The sequence below is a fragment of the Lolium perenne genome, chromosome 1, assembly GCF_019359855.2.
Source record: "Lolium perenne isolate Kyuss_39 chromosome 1, Kyuss_2.0, whole genome shotgun sequence".
NCBI lineage: Eukaryota > Viridiplantae > Streptophyta > Magnoliopsida > Poales > Poaceae > Lolium > Lolium perenne.
The window spans coordinates 52,234,226-52,251,623 of record NC_067244.2 but is presented as its reverse complement, the minus strand read 5'-3'; the positions used below and the strand labels follow the sequence as shown (position 1 = coordinate 52,251,623).

General features: G+C 47.2%; 1 protein-coding gene across 1 annotated transcript; it reads left to right on the top strand.

The window, feature by feature from the left end:
- Positions 1–12,460: 12,460 nt before the first annotated feature.
- Positions 12,461–14,998, top strand: LOC139832168 (uncharacterized). The gene is made up of 5 exons (XM_071821810.1): positions 12,461–12,901; positions 12,973–13,283; positions 13,358–13,910; positions 14,120–14,255; positions 14,327–14,998. Exons 1-5 carry the CDS (start codon positions 12,461–12,463, stop codon positions 14,689–14,691), a joined length of 1,806 nt encoding a protein of 601 aa, XP_071677911.1. The 3' UTR covers positions 14,692–14,998.
- Positions 14,999–17,398: the final 2,400 nt, after the last annotated feature.

Here is a 17,398-nt window from a genome sequence, read left to right as displayed (position 1 = left end):
CGGCACGGGGGCCCCACACCACAGGGCCGCGTGGCCAAGGGGGGGGCCGCGCCGCCCTAGGGTGTGGCCCCTCCGTGGCCCCTCTTCGTCTCTCCTTCGGACTTCTGGAAGCTTCGTGAGAAAATAGGCCCCTGGGCTTTGATTTCGTCCAATTCCGAGAATATTTCCTTACTAGGATTTCTGAAACCAAAAACAGCAGAAAACAGCAACTGGCACTTCGGCATCTTGTTAATAGGTTAGTTCCAGAAAATGCACGAATATGACATAAAGTGTGCATAAAACATGTAGATAACATCAATAATGTGGCATGGAACATAAGAAATTATCGATACGTCGGAGACGTATCAGCATCCCCAAGCTTAGTTCTGCTCGTCCCGAGCAGGTAAAACGATAACACAGATAATTTCTGGAGTGACATGCCATCATAATCTTGATCATACTATTTGTAAAGCATATGTAGTGAATGCAGCGATCGAAACAATGTATATGACATGAGTAAACAAGTTAATCATATAGCAAGGACTTTTCATGAATAGCACTTCAAGACAAGCATCAATAAGTCTTGCATAAGAGTTAACTCATAAAGCAATAATTCAAAGTAAAGGCATTGAAGCAACACAAAAGAAGATTAAGTTTCAGCGGTTGCTTTCAACTTGTAACATGTATATCTCATGGATATTGTCAACATAGAGTAATATAATAAGTGCAATAAGCAAATATGTAGGAATCAATGCACAGTTCACACAAGTGTTTGCTTCTTGAGGTGGAGAGAAATAGGTGAACTGACTCAACATTGAAAGTAAAAGAATAGTCCTCCATAGAGGAAAAGCATCGATTGCTATATTTGTGCTAGAGCTTTGATTTTGAAAACATGAAACAATTTTGTCAACGGCAGTAATAAAGCATATGCATCATGTAAATTATATCTTATAAGTTGCAAGCCTCATGCATAGTGTACTAATAGTGCCCGCACCTTGTCCTAATTAGCTTGGACTACCGGATCATCACAATGCATTGTTTTTACCAAGTGTCACAAAGGGGTACCTCTATGCCGCTTTGTACAAAGGTCTAAGGAGAAAGCTCGCATTGGATTTCTCGCTATTGATTATTCTTCAACTTAGACATCCATACCGGGACAACATAGACAACAGATAATGGACTCCTCTTTTATGCATAAGCATATACCAACAATTAATAATTTTCTCATTTGAGATTTGAGGATTGTTGTCCAAAACTGAAACTTCCACCATGGAGCATGGCTTTAGTTAGCGGCCCAATGTTCTTCTCTAACATATGCATGCTTAACCATATGGTGGTAGATCTCTCTTACTTCAGACAAGACGGACATGCATAGCAACTCACATGAAATTCAACAATGAAAAGTTGATGGCGTCCCCAGTGAACATGGTTATCGCACAACAAGCAACTTAATAAGAGATAAAGTGCATAATTACATATTCAATACCACAATAGTTTTTAAGCTATTTGTCCCATGAGCTATATATTGCAAAGGTGAATGATGGAATTTTAAAGGTAGCACTCAAGCAATTTACTTTGGAATGGCGGAAAATACCATGTAGTATAGGTAGGTATGGTGGACACAAATGGCATAGTGGTTGGCTCAAGTATTTTGGATGCATGAGAAGTATTCCCTCTCGATACAAGGTTTAGGCTAGCAAGGCTTATTTGAAACAAACACAAGGATGAACCGGTGCAGCAAAACTCACATAAAAGACATATTGAAAACATTATAAGACTCTACACCGTCTTCCTTGTTGTTCAAACTCAATACTAGAAATTATCTAGACCTTAGAGAAACCAAATATGCAAACCAAATTTTAGCATGCTCTATGTATTTCTTCATTAATGGGTGCAAAGCATATGATGCAAGAGCTTAATCATGAGCACAACAATTGCCAAGTAACACATTACCCAAGACATTTATAGCAATTACTACATGTATCATTTTCCAATTCCAACCATATAACAATTTAACGAAGGAGAAACTTCGCCATGAATACTATGAGTAGAAACCAAGGACATACTTGTCCATATGCTACAGCGGAGCGTGTCTCTCTCCCATAAAGTGAATGCTAGGATCCATTTTATTCAAACAAAACAAAAAACAAAAACAAACCGATGCTCCAAGAAAAAGCACATAAGATGTGATGGAATAAAAATATAGTTTCAGGGGAGGAACCTGATAATGTTGTCGATGAAGAAGGGGATGCCTTGGGCATCCCCAAGCTTAGACGCTTGAGTCTTCTTGATATATGCAGGGGTGAACCACCGGGTGCATCCCCAAGCTTAGAGCTTTCACTCTCCTTGATCATGTTGCATCATACTCCTCTCTTGATCCTTGAAAACTTCCTCCACACCAAACTCGAAACAACTCATTAGAGGGTTAGTGCACAATATAAATTGACATATTCAGAGGTGACACAATCATTCTTAACACTTCTGGACATTGCATAATGCTACTGGACATTAATGGATCAAAGAAATTCATCCAACATAGCGAAAGAGGCAATGCGAAATAAAAGGCAGAATCTGTCAAAACAGAACAGTTCGTATTGACGAATTTTAAAATGGCACCAGACTTGCTCAAATGAAAATGCTCAAATTGAATGAAAGTTGCGTACATATCTGAGGATCATGCACGTAAATTGGCTTAATTTTCTGAGCTACCTACAGGGAGGTGGACTCAGATTCGTGACAGCAAAGAAATCTGGAACTGTGCAGTAATCCAAATCTAGTACTTACTTTTCTATCAACGGCTTAACTTGGCACAACAAAACACAAAACTAAGATAAGGAGAGGTTGCTACAGTAGTAAACAACTTCCAAGACACAAAATAAAAACAAAGTACTGTAGCAAAATAACACATGGGTTATCTCCCAAGAAGTTCTTTCTTTATAGCCATCAAGATGGGCTCAGCAGTTTTAATGATGCACTCGCAAGAAATAGTATGTGAAGCAAAAGAGAGCATCAAGAGGCAAATTCAAAACACATTTAAGTCTAACATGCTTCCTATGCAAAGGAATCTTGTAAATAAACAAGTTCATGAATAGCAAAGTAACAAGCATAGGAAGATAGAACAAGTGTAGCTTCAAAAATTTCAGCACATAGAGAGGTGTTTTAGTAACATGAAAATTTCTACAACCATATTTTCCTCTCTCATAATAACTTTCAGTAGTATCATGAGCAAACTCAACAATATAACTATCACATAAAGCATTCTTATCATGAGTCTCATGCATAAAATTATTACTACTCCCAACATAAGCATAATCAATTTTATTAGTTGTAGTGGGAGCAAATTCAACAAAGTGGCTATCATCATATATAGGAGGCATATTGTAATCATAAAAGAAAATTTTCTCCTCAATGCTTGGGGGACTAAAAAGATCATGCTCATCAGAGCCAGCTTCCCCAAGCTTAGAATTTTCCAGCATTAGCAACAATGGTGTTCAAAGCATTCATAGTAATAACATTCCCATTAGCATGCATATAAAGTTCCATGGGTTTTTTAATTCTCTCTTCAAACACATCATGTCCTAATTCAAGATAAAGTTCATAAAGGTCTCTCATATTTTTGTTGTTTTCCATTATGCTTAACTAGTGAAATAAAAACATGCATGATATTAAGTAAAGTAAATGCAAGTAACTAATTTTTTTGTGGTTTTTGATATAGAGTGCAAACAAGATAGTAAATAAAGTAAAGCTAGCAACTAATTTTTTTGTATTTTGATTTAGTGCAGCAAACAAAGTAGTAAATAAAACTAAGCAAGACAAAAACAAAGTAAAGAGATTGAGAAGTGGAGACTCCCCTTGCAGCGTGTCTTGATCTCCCCGGCAACGGCGCCAGAAATTTGCTTGATGCGTGTGGTTGGCACGTCCGTTGGGAACCCCAAGAGGAAGGTGTGATGCGCACAGCGGCAAGTTTCCCTCAGTAAGAAACCAAGGTTTAATCGGACCAGTAGGAGTCAAGAAGCACGTTGAAGGTTGATGGCGGCGAGATGTAGTGCGGCGCAACACCAGTGATTCCGGCGCCAACGTGGAACCTGCACAACACAACCAAAGTACTTTGCCCCAACGAAACAGTGAGGTTGTCAATCTCACCGGCTTGCTGTAACAAAGAGTTAACCGTATTGTGTGGAAGATGATTGTTTGCAGAAAACAGTAGAACAAGTATTGCAGTAGATTGTATTTCAGTAAAGAGAATTGGACCGGGGTCCACAGTTCACTAGAGGTGTCTCTCCCATAAGACGAACAGCATGTTGGGTGAACAAATTACAGTTGGGCAATTGACAAATAAAGAGAGCATGACCATGCACATACATATCATGATGAGTATAGTGAGATTTAATTGGGCATTACGACAAAGTACATAGACCGTCATCCAACTGCATCTATGCCTAAAAAGTCCACCTTCAGGTTATCATCCGAACCCCCTCCAGTATTAAGTTGCTAACAACAGACAATTGCATTAAGTATTGCGCGTAATGTAACTAGTGACTACATCCTTGAACATAGCACTAATGTTTTATCCCTAGTGGCAACAGCACATCCGTAATCTTAGTGGTTCTTGTCACTCCTCCAGATTCACGGAGACATGAACCCACTATCGAGCATAAATACTCCCTCTTGGAGTTACTAGCATCAACTTGGCCAGAGCATCTACTAATAACGGAGAGCATGCAAGATCATAAACAACACATAGATATAACTTCGATAATCAACATAACAAGTATTCTCTATTCATCGGATCCCAACAAACGCAACATATAGAATTACAGATAGATGATCTTGATCATGTTAGGCAGCTCACAAGATCCGACAATGATAGCACAATGGGGAGAAGACAACCATCTAGCTACTGCTATGGACCCATAGTCCAGGGGTAGACTACTCACACATCACACCGGAGGCGACCATGGCGGCGTAGAGTCCTCCGGGAGATGATTCCCCTCTCCGGCAGGGTGCCGGAGGCGATCTCCTGGATCCCCCGAGATGGGATCAGCGGCGGCGGCGTCTCTGGAAGGTTTTCCGTATCGTGGCTCTCGGTACTGGGGGTTTCGTCACGGAGACTTTTTATAGGCGGAAGGGCAGGTCAAGAGGCGGCACGGGGGCCCCACACCACAGGGCCGCGCGGCCAAGGGGGGGCCGCGCCGCCCTAGGGTGTGGCCCCTCCGTGGCCCCTCTTCGTCTCTCCTTCGGACTTCTGGAAGCTTCGTGAGAAAATAGGCCCCTGGGCTTTGATTTCGTCCAATTCCGAGAATATTTCCTTACTAGGATTTCTGAAACCAAAAACAGCAGAAAACAGCAACTGGCACTTCGGCATCTTGTTAATAGGTTAGTTCCAGAAAATGCACGAATATGACATAAAGTGTGCATAAAACATGTAGATAACATCAATAATGTGGCATGGAACATAAGAAATTATCGATACGTCGGAGACGTATCAGGTCTACATGTCGGCGACACCTAACACCGAATCGGTACCTGTGAACGTGAGCCGCTGGATTAGATGCTGATCCGACGATCGAGCGTCGTCGTCGTCGTCGACGAGAGGCGAGTACTGGCACGGCGGAGGGAGGGGGTCGGCGGCGATCCTGGGCTCCGGCGATGATCGGCGACGTGCTGCGGCGGCGTTGTCGACGATGGGGAAGCAGAGGGTAGCAGTGGCGTCGCTCGGGGTGGCTTCAATCAATGGCGGTGACCTGCGGGTACTGGCGGCTGCTCCGGTGAAATTTCGGCGATGGTGGGCTCAATCGAGGAGGAGAGGTGGTCGAGGAGGTTGAGAAGAGAGAGGGGAGCACGGTGGTGTGAAGAATGAGGCGCGGGGTGGCCTCCTTTTTAGAATCGAGAGGTGGCCGTGGGGTGCGGGCGAGGTCGACGGTGGCGCGGCGTCTCTGAGGCGCGAAGGGGCAAGGCGAGGGGCGCGTGAGGTTGGCGACATCATGGCGGTACTGGTGAGCATGCCGGCGCAGCGAAGGGAGGACGAGGGCGTGCGGGCATCGTTGCCGTCCTCGCAGTACAGGCGCGGTAGGGTTTGATCATGGCGATGTCTGCAGGGCACGGGCGGCCAATGGCGCTTGTTTGGCGATGTACTGGGTGGTGTAGAGTGCGCGTGCGCAAGGAGAGAGGGAGAGGAGGACGATGGCGACGAGGCGACGCAGGATACTGGCGCGTCCAGAGTCGTGCCAGTGCACGCTCTGGCGTGGCCTGGGCGTGGTGATCACGCTGGGTCTAGGGCTTGGAGGCATCTTCTTGACCAACGATCATGTCTGGCGTGTGCAGCAGGGTGTGGTGAGTCCTTTTGACAAGATCAGAGAGAGAGGAGAGAGCTAGGGGCAGGGGTGGTATGATGGTGCTCACCATGCTGACATGGGGTGGCATGGGGATGCTCTGGGTCTTTTTATTTGTCTCTTTGGGTTTGTCATGCAAGAGTAAGGTGAGGCCAGTGGTTTTGTCAAGGTGAGAGGGATAGGAGAGAGAGGGAGACAAGATTTGGCATGGTGAGGTCAATTCAATGGCATGGCTTGGCATTGATCCATTTGTGCTCAAATCTTGTGTAACCAAGGTGCTGCAAGCTTGAGTGTGGTGAGGTGCATCTATTTGACATGGTGCACAAGGTTGGAGAGGCTAGATGTGTGCACATTGGATTAATTCAAAATGTGTATGTGGTACATGAAATGATGTGGCATGCTTGAGGTGGTGATCATTGCAAAGGTTGTGTCACTTCATTGATGTGCCTTTAGGGTACATGGTGTACTATCAAGGAGGACAAGAGAGGGAGAGAGAAAAAATGAGAAAGTGATGAGTAAAGTGGTTGTACCTCCATTTTATTCTATGTGTACTTCCTATGTGACAAGCAAATGTCTCCCTTGTGTGTAATTTCGACCAAAATTCCGCATGGTTGTGTTCCAAATGATGTTGGGCAACAATGTGTGACATTGGTTTGAAATTTGGAGAAGTTTTGTGGAATTTCTAAAAAGTGAGGGAATCTAGAATCTGTTTCAACATAGCATCTTGGGTTGACTATAGGGAGCAATGGTCAAAGTGGTCAAGCTCAAAGTTGTTCATCTTGATGAGGTCTTGGATGAGGTGCAAAGAGATGGCAGGGTTTGGTTTAAGAATTTCTTAATACAAGGGCTCAAAGTGGGGATGTTGTTAAAAATTGAACAAGTGACCATTATCACATGCCACAAGGTTTTTGATTTTTCTTTGATTTTTCTTTGATTTTTCTTGACCCAAATGATGTTGTTGAGTGTTGAAATGGTATAGAGGAGTGATCCAATCATTCACAACAAGTCTTAGGGTCAAGATTCTCAATTTCATAATTTGGCTATTTACTCTCATATGCCTCTATGGCATTTTTATTTTCTTTTTAATTTCTTTTGTTCCACCATGAATTTGATTTGTTAAGTACTAGGTAAGGTTTAGTAGGGTTTTCCAATCCTCTAAACAAGGTAGAAAGGCCTAGGGTAAAGTTTTACAAAAATAGCCATAGGCACATATATGAGGCTATTTGTATTTTCTCTTTTTCTTATTTGTTTCTCTTTGATCTAAATGATCATGGTTTAGGGTTTAGTGGGGTCTAACAATGGTTCACAACCATTTAGAAAAATAAAAAGGGTATATCCCAACATTTTCCAATTAGGGTTTTAGGCTTACATATATTTTCTCTTTTCATTTATTTTTATTTTGTTTTATTTCATTTGGACTTCAAAGAGCAAGGTTTAGGGTTTTAGATCATTTTCAAACACTTTAACAAACAAACATGGCATAGATCATCAACTACAAGCATGAGCACTATGATCCTTGCAGAACTTAAATAAATTAAGTTTTTGTTGGTTCCAAAATTTGGAATAAGTGAAACTCCTTTTCTTCTTTGTTTTAAAATTTGGGATGTTACAAACCCTTCCCCCTTAAACAAATCTTGTCCCGAGATTTTAAGAAAAGTTAGGTTCCTAAGAGAGATTGAGCAATTGGATTAACAGGAAAACATACTTGGCATGGCCTGGGGTGCTTCCTGAGCTTCTGTGGCACTCATCTGGTAGAGGCGGCCGTTGCGGTTGTTCGGGTTCCTTTTAGCTGCGAAGCGGCGCTGTTGCTGGGCAGGTGCAGCGGTATTGGCGGCAATCTTGGCAAGCTTCTTGGGGCACTCATTGGAGTAGTGACCCACAACTCCACATTCATAACAGTTCACAGTTGACTTGTCTTTGGGGTTGACGGGAACAGCGTTGCTTCCAGTCCTCGGGGCAGTATTGGGGTTGTTGTTGTTACCATTGGGGTGGTTGTTGTTGTTGTGGCTGCTGTTGTTGTTGTCGCTGTGGTGGTTGTTGCCTCCGGGCTTCGGGGGTCCTCCATTATTGTTGGAGTAGTTTGGGCGGTATGTCTGAGCAGGGGGCTTGTTGTATCTTGGGGAAAATCCTCCAGTTGAGTTGTTGCGGTGCTTCTGGGCATTGTTAGGTCCATTCTGGTTCATCATTCTTCTCTTGCAGTTCTCGTTGGCTTGGTGCAGCTTTCCTTCCATCTGGATGGCTGAGTCCACCAGGGCTTCTAGGTTAGCGAACGGAATGTTCACTAACACAGTTTGCATCTCATCGTGCAGTCCATTCAAAAATCTTTCCTTCCTCTTCTCGTTTGTGTCGGTCTCATCCGGGGCGTACCTTGACAGAGTAAGAAACCTGTCACGGTATTCCACCACGGACATTCTTCCTTGCTTAAGTTCGCGGAACTCATCTCTCATCTTCTTAATCAGTCCCTGGGGCACATGGTACTTGCTAAACTTCAGCTTGAAGTCTTCCCAGGTCATCATCTGTCCCGCATTCATTGCACGGGCACTTGTCCACTAGGCTCTGGCAGGTCCTGACAGATAGTGGGTGGCGAACAGTACTTTTTCTGCGGCTTCAACTCCCGCAACTTCTAGGTTGTTCTCCATTGTCTGGAGCCAGTCATCAGCATCTAGGGGTTCTTCAGTCTTGCTGAACATGGGAGGGTTGGTGTTCTAAAAGTTCTTCAGCTTCGATCCAGGGTGATCGTGGTTTCCATGGCCTTGATTGTTCTGAGCTATCTGCTGCAGTGCGGCGATATTGGCTTGGCGTTCAGCTCTCTCGGCTTCCCTGTCTACCATCATCATCTGCAGCATCTGCATCATTGCATCCTGGTTGGTGCTGCGGGTTGGTGGGGCCATCTGAACATTGAGGTAGATGATAAGATAAGAGGGAAATTTCTATGGTTTGTTGGAGTTAAAGTTCAAAAAGTTCAAAACTTGAAAACTTGAGTAGTGTTGAGGGGGTAAAAACCAACAACACTTTTTCATTCATACCAAACATCACATATTACAGAGCTAACACACCGTTGGTTTTAAGAACCATTCATCGCTCTACGATACAAGGGGATCCTGATACAAACTCACACCTACTCAAGTGACTTAGTACTACGACTCTTCATTCGTAATGGCGGTTTCTTCTTCTTCTTCACGGGTAATGTGCTTGGCGGGCGTTGTCCAACTCCTTACGGGTCCTGTGCATCAGGAAGTCTAGGCATACCACATAGTAGTTCATCTCCGGGTGCGGTGGCATGGTTAGTGGTCTTCCCATGGGGTCATGTCTTGGGTAGTAAAAAAAGCGAGTGTTCTTGATCTTGTTCTCATTTTGTCCACACAGACGGGCAATTGCTTCCTGCATGGCCTTGGCTATTCCATCCTTCCAAGTGTTCCCCGTTACAGAAAACCAGATGGTTTCCCATATTGGGGCTCCAAGCTTTCCTCTTAGATCTGCAGTAACTTCCCACCGAGGTGGTCCTCCCGACGGATGGTTGAGGGGTATTCCGAAGAACTCGGGATACGGGTGTCCTAGATACTCCACTAGTTGCTTCAAATCCTTCTCGAACATCAGGTTTCCTCCATGACCAATCTGATAGGACTCACATTGGTACTCCATCTGTGAGCAATTAGGATAAGTAAGTTAATGACGTGATCAAGTGTGCAATTTTTTTATGTCGAATTACAAAGAAAAGTAGAGCATGGATTTATTATTTTGAAAAGATCTCAAGATAAGGGTGAGAATAAGTTTTCAGAAATATTCACTTCCTTTGTTTTGAAACTAAGTTTTTCGGACGTCCATTCTAACTAGGGTCTCCTAAGGTCAAACAATGGCTCTGATACCAACTTGTCAACACCCGGATTTTAAGTCCAGATGCCTATTATGCCATACATTGCAATCCCAGGAAGATTGTTGTTGCGAGACATAACAGTTGAATATCATAGAGTCATCATTTATTACAACACATAATCGTCTTACAAAGGTAGATCACATGTGTCGTTGCCTAATCGACGGTACCTCGGAGGAGGGATCCTCACGAGGGGGAGAAGAAGTAGGGGCCATAGGGCGGAGTGCACACGGGACGGTGGTACGCGAGTTACCCAGCTTCGGAACACCTGCACGATGACAGGGCCTACTGCTGCTTGTCTGGAATTATCTGGGCGCTTTCGCGTTGTTACAATGAGTTGTGGTTGTGCCTCTAGGGCTCCCGGGATCCGGCTTATAAAGGCGCACGGATCTAGGGTTTACATGGAGAGTCCTAGCCGGATTACAGATAGCCTAGCTACGGTACAATATCTTGCCGTGCACGTCACGGATCCGCCTTCCATACACGTAAATCTGATCCGGGTTCCTCATGGGCCTCCCTGGATCCGGGTCACTCCTAGGTCGGTACGGATCCGGCTTACTGATCCTGGGCTGGACTTCTTCCTGCATGATCAACAGCAACTGGGCCGCCCGATGGGCCACATGCCTCATCACCGTCTGTGGGCCACCCGGGCTTGCCGGATCTAGGCACTGTCGATGGTACACCCATGAAGTATACCCACAACAGTAGCCCCCAGAGTTCTCCGAGTTTCCCCTGCAGTCTCCGTCTTGCTGGTCCATCATGATCTCCGGCAAACGTTGGTAACGCGGAGAAACTTGAAGAGCTCCAACTTTGCATTTTCTTCTTTTTCCAACTTATAGCCGGAAAATGCTCCCATCCCGAGGGACTTCATCCATCGACGTTCCAAAGAACATTTCCGGGTTACTCCCTGCTTGAACGAAAGCCAATCTTATCTTCACAGAATCACCCGGAATCTTAAAAGACTCTAACGGTTTCGGAAATCCTTCATCTTCAGATCATGCTTAACAACGGAAGTTCCGTATTTCCCGCGCACAACTTCCTCATTTCCCGCGCTAAAGTTTCGCAGATGCAAATCTTCAACCGGAATTTTCGGGAGTGCATGGTTAAGTTACCTCCACGTCGTTTTACCGCATTTGACCTAAACACGTGTCATCCATCCAACGGCGCGACCGTTCAGTTTCCACCGTTGGATCCGGATCCCGAATCTCCGAGCGCGGCCTATAAATACCCCGCGGCCCGGTAAAAATTCATTCTTTCACCCCCTCTCACCACATCGTCTTCCTCCTCGCGCCGCGCCGCCGCCAGATCTTGATTCCGGCGAACTTCGCCCGGTGAACTTCGAGTGCCGCCGAACCAAGGCTTCCTCGCTCCAAGATTCTCACGTTTGAACGGGAAACTTGCTCCGCCGCCGATTCGTGGTCACGCGGGCCGATTTCCTTCAAGTTCGGCGACCTCATCTTCCGCCGGAGCTCCGTCGCACCACCGCGCCATTAGCGGTAAGTACGCCGGACTTGCAGAAGACAACCTAGTGTAGAAGATAGGCTTAGTGATCCGGGTACTCAGACACTTTGTATGGGTGCAGCCGGAAGCATGCCACTCGAATCGTCACTTTGCACCGTAGCTCTTCGAGTAGCCCGGATCCCAACCAAATAGAACCCATATGCCCGGATCCTATATCATTCCTGCCACCGTATGTTTCCGACATCAGACTAGCTCAACCTTTTTCCGCATCTTCCAGCACCGCTCCAAGCCGGATCCCTACCCTCCAAGAGCTCCAAGAAGAACTCGAGGGACAAGCTCGGATGGCAGCAAAGGTGCAGGAGGCGGAAAACAAGAGGGCGTCCAAGGCCCGGATCCGTGAAGGAGAACGAGGTCAATGGTGGCCTTGCGCAACCACCGACGTGGAGCTTAGAGAGCTCCGAACGAGGGAATGATCTCCACACACCGGGAGTTTCGTTCGTGACTCCGACGCCCCCAAGCCAGAAGCCGGAGAAGTTGTCATGACCAAGGCTTGGGTGGAACGCGGTCTTTCACTCCCTTGTTCGGAATTTTTCCTCTCCATCCTCAACACCTACGGGCTCCAGCCCCACAACATTTGCCCCAATTCATACCTTCTCTTGTCCAACTTCGTGACTCTGCGAAGGACATCTTGGGATCCGGCCAGATGTCAAGTTGTGGCAATTCTTTTTCCGAGTGAAGAAAGAAACTAAGGACAAAGCAATGGTGAACTGCGGAAGCATGACGTTTATGCTCCGCCCTAATCGTATGTATCCTCCCCATGATTCACACGAGTCCGTCCGTGCTTTGGAACGCCGGATGGTTCTACGAGAAGAATGCTCCTGTTCCGGATGTCCACGAAGGCCTTCCCCAGTTCGTCAACGAACCTCCGGAAGAACTTGCAAGCTGGAGCTTCGTCCCTCCACTCGCCCTGACTCCAACCTTGGAGAAAGCTGCGCGGAGAATCTCCTGGCTAGTCCATGACGGACTTACCGGAGCCCAGCTTACACTTAGCTGGTTTACCCGGAGAATCCAGCCCCTTCGCTACAACGCGCGGTTGATGTGCGCTTACACCGGGGCGGATGATCTTCTCCGGGTTACCCGCCATGATCTTCCGGCTGACTCTCTGAAAAGAAGATTCAAGACGCTGGTGAAGATTCCGAGGGGCCAACAGGTCCCGGAACTGTTCAAGGATATCTACACGAACGATCAGTGTCCTCCGGTAAGCTTCGTTCTTTCCGTTGCTTCAAACTTCACAAGGATAACTCTAACTTCTGTTCATTTTCCTTCCAGCTCAATACTTTGGCGGAGGACAACTTCCGCACCATCATTCGCGTCCCCGTTACCAGCGACACGGCGGAGGAGGCTCCGGAAGACGACGAGGAGGAAGAGGACCAGGCACCCCGCAAGGCGGCTCCTCGACCTACAAAGCGTCCCCGCGCCAAGGCTCCCGGCTCTGAAGCCGGAGCTAGCGGCGAGGCCTCCGCGAAGAAGCCAAAGACGACGAAACCACCTCCGCTTGACTCAAGGAAGGCGGAGCGTGCGCGTCTACGGATGCTCTCGACGGCTGGCCAGGGCACACGCCCCATCATTCCCGGTGCCCCGTGAGTTTCCGAGCATGATGCGATTTTTACTTAGCGAAATTATTTCTTGTCTAAACCCTTTCACTTGTTTGCAGGAATCCGAAAACCGCTGCCACGCGGACCACCAGCCAGGAGCCCATCACGAAGTACATGAAGAAATCTCCGGCTGTTGGTCCCTCTACTCCAGTTCCACCCAGCGCTTCCCACCCAACTCCTCAACCGTCGCCTCCTCAGGCTGACCCATCTCCCCCGCCTGCCGCAAACACTCCACCGGAGATAATTCCGGTTAGCAGCGGGCACCTGGAGGAAGAAGATCCCAAGGCCAAAAGCCCTGCCCAAGAAGAGGCGGAAACACAAGGCCAAGGAGATGCGGAAGTCACTTCCGAGAAGGCTGGAGAGGGCGCTGGCGACATAGTCGTTTTTCCGAAGAACTTCGGAGATCCGGCGGACACCACTTCCACCCCCAAGGCGTATGCCACCAAGTTTTTTAACAAGCTGACTGAGGCGGAGAAGTGGGAACTTGAACAAGACCTGCTCAACGCCATGCTGAACAACGCCTGGGGGAAGCCGGATTCCAGGACATCGGAGATCCAGGACTTCAAGAAAAACATTGGCCAGTTCTGCGATCAACTTATCTGCAAGCAAAAGGTACTCCCCAGTAGCCCCCAAGCATGTAGGCGGAAACTCAAAAAGTAGTTAGCGCTTAAATGCTTAGAGAAAAATTACTTCCGGGAAAGTTTTTTAGAATGGACCAGTAGCCCCCAAGCATTATGGCGGAAAAGTTCCGGCAATGATGCTTTAAAAGAAACCACTGCTACAGGCGGAATTTTTACTCCTGCACTGTTTAAATTTTACAGGAACAGCAGGCGCTGCACTACGAGCTGCACAAGAACATTGCCCTGCAGCGCCGCGTTACTCTGAGTCAGGCGGAAAATATCCGGACCCTGAAGGATGAGAATGCGGAACTGGCTAAACAACTGGCAGACGCCCAAGGTTGGTTTCCACCTTCTTCGTTATTAACCAAATTCCGACTTCAAATTTGCTGTTAACGTATATTATTATAGGCGCATCCTCCTCCCTTGCAACAGCTTCGACTGAACTTGAGAACCTGCGCTCCTCGTACCAAGAATTGGAGACGAAGCTAAAGGAGGCGGAACTTAAGAGGGAGCAGGCCGAAAAGCAGCTGGCGGAGAAAAACTCCGAGCATATCAGGGAGAAGGGCGAGCTGGAGCTGAAAAAGAATGCTGACGGCGAGACCATCAGGAGGCAGCAAAAAGAGCTCAACGGACTCCGGAAATTTATGGAGACAGCGGAGCAGCACTGGGACTTGCTCAATGAAAACATCTTGGGTATGATATCGGAACCTTGTCAAGATATTTGCTCCGATTCTTTTTTTACTTTGCGCTCAAATTGCGTGCTTATATCCTGATTATCTTTTTATGTAGAGCCGCTTGGGTACCCGGAACAGCGCCGGAATTTGTTCCCACGAGACGATCTTCTGCAACTCGCGGGTGATGACTGCAAGGATCTCATCTCCGCCTCCCGCAAAATATGCCATAATTTGAACATCAAAAGGAGCCGCACTTGTGACGTGCGCAAGCTTATTGGTAAGATGGACGTTCTGCCGGAGCTGGTGATTGATCTACAAGCATCTTCAGCCCGAGGCGCAGCTGCAATGGCCTTGACCATGTGCCTAGCACATACTCCGGGTCTTGATCTTGATGAAGTGACCACGGGCGTTCCTCCGGATGAGGACGTCGGCGAGCTGCTGGATGCAGTGAGCGGCTACGACACCCGCATCGCGCGCAGGATCCGGCACGAGGAATTCTACGACAAGGTCGTCCTCGCTGCTGACGAGGCCTTAGAAGCGGAACTTTTGAAGGATCTCGACGCCCGAGCGCGACTGCGGAATCCGGAGCCGAGTTTACCTGGACCAGCTCCAAGGATGCGCCCCAAGAAGAACCCAAGACCAGCACTGCTGCTTCCGAAGAAAAGGAAAGTGAAGAAGACGTATCTTCTCCGGCCGAAGGCGCCAAGGAACAAGATCCAGAGGGCAAAACTTCTCCGGCTAAGGGGGAGTGAGAACTTTTATTCCTGCGGGAAAAGCAATGCATCATTTTGGCCCCAGCGAGGGTTTGTAATAAGACTTTAAATTCTTAAGTAGCTAGGAACGAAACAATTATGCATGGGGCGGAAACACTTATCCTGCTATCCGTTAAATATTGTGTGCATGTTTCGTTTTATGTCGGAAAGCAAGTGCTGACTTCGTTATTTTCCGGCTTGCTCGCTTGACCTTCCACGAGCCGGAAAACCTTAGCCGGAAACGCTCGCCAGCGGCGACGAAGCCCAATGGCAGTCCGTCCATAACCGTGGAAACAAGCCCCCCCCCGCATAGGTGCCGGAGATCGCTACTAGGAATCCACGAGTTCGCAACAGAGATAACAACTTTATCAGAAAACTTAAGCTTACGTCCTAAAGGACGATTTTGAAAATCACAACTTTCATACACGCCTAGGCGGAAAAAATCCAGCTCTGCGGTTTTAGTTGGAAAAAACATACACGATCTAAAATGAACAAGTAAAGGAGGTAAAAGACTCAAAAGAGTGAACCAGAAGCTTTATTTCATTGATCATGTATAACTATTACAGAGTTTAGAACTCGGAAAATATATGCTAAGTGTAGAAAGGACGTAGCTGTGCGATATTCCAAGGGCGATCTGTTTCATCGTAGATGTCATCCGGATCCTCACGCTTGCGTTTCCGGTGCCAGTTAGCAGGTCTATCCCTTAACTCGCGGAAATCGACAAGGTAGTACGACCCGTTATGAAGCACTTTGCTAACGACGAAGGGTCCTTCCCATGGAGATTGCAGCTTATGGTCTTTCACCTGTCGAAGGCGGAGGACCAGGTCTCCTGCCATGAAGGAGCGTTTCCGAACTCGACGACTGTGATAACGTCGGAGCTTTTGCTGATAGATGGCGGATCTCTGATCTGCTAAGTTCCGAGCTTCCTCGATCAGGTCCACAGATAGCTGTCTTGCCTCGTCAGCTGTTTCTTCATTGTAGGCGGAGACTCGCGGTGAATCGTGGATGATGTCGGAGGGAAGTACGGCTTCGGATCCGTATACCAGGAAAAAAGGGGTAAACCCTGTTGATCTGTTAGGGGTAGTTCGTAAACTCCACAGAACAGCCTCCAACTCATCAGCCCAAGCTCCGGCTGCTCGTCGCAGCGGTCCTTCAAGGCGTGGTTTAATTCCTGATAATATTAGGCCGTTAGCCCTTTCAACCTGACCATTGGACTGTGGATGAGCCACAGATGCGAGGTCCAGTCGTATCCCCATTGTCTCACAATAATCCCTCAATTCTCCTTGAGCAAAGTTCGTGCCATTATCTGTGATTATGCTGTGCGGGATGCCGAATCTCATCACGAGGCTGCAGACGAATTTTAGTGCCGTAGCACCGTCGGCTTTTCTCACTGGCTTAGCCTCGATCCATTTGCTGAACTTGTCAACAGCGACCAGGAGGTACTCAAAACCGCCAGGAGATGATTTTTTTAACTTACCAACCATATCAAGCCCCCAGACCGCAAATGGCCAGGTGATAGGTATGGTCTTCAGCTCTTGGGCTGGAGCGTTTGGTTGAGTAGCGTAGTACTGACAACCTCGGCAGGTCTTGACTATTTTATCAGCGTCTTCTTTAGCTGTAAGCCAATAGAAACCTAACCGAAAAGCTTTTGCAACGAGTGATCTGGGAGCGGCGTGATGCCCGCAGTCCCCTGCGTGGATCTCTCTGAGGATTTCAATGCCATCTTGATTGGAGACGCATTTAAGAAATACCCCTGCTGCACTTCGTTTGTAGAGCTGTCCATCAACTATTGTGTAGGTTCGTGCTCGTCTGACGATCTGTCGTGCGAGGACCTCGTCCTCTGGCAACTTCTGATCGATGAGGTAGTCCAGGAAAGGCTGGGTCCAGGCCGGAATGATAGCCATCACTTCCCTAGCCGGAGACACTGCCACCTCTGGGTTTTCCGGGTTAGCGCCCTTAACTGAGGGTATCCGGAGATGCTCCAGGAAAATGCCAGGCGGAATTGGTTTCCTGCCGGATCCGAGCTTGGATAGCATGTCTGCCGCTGTGTTATC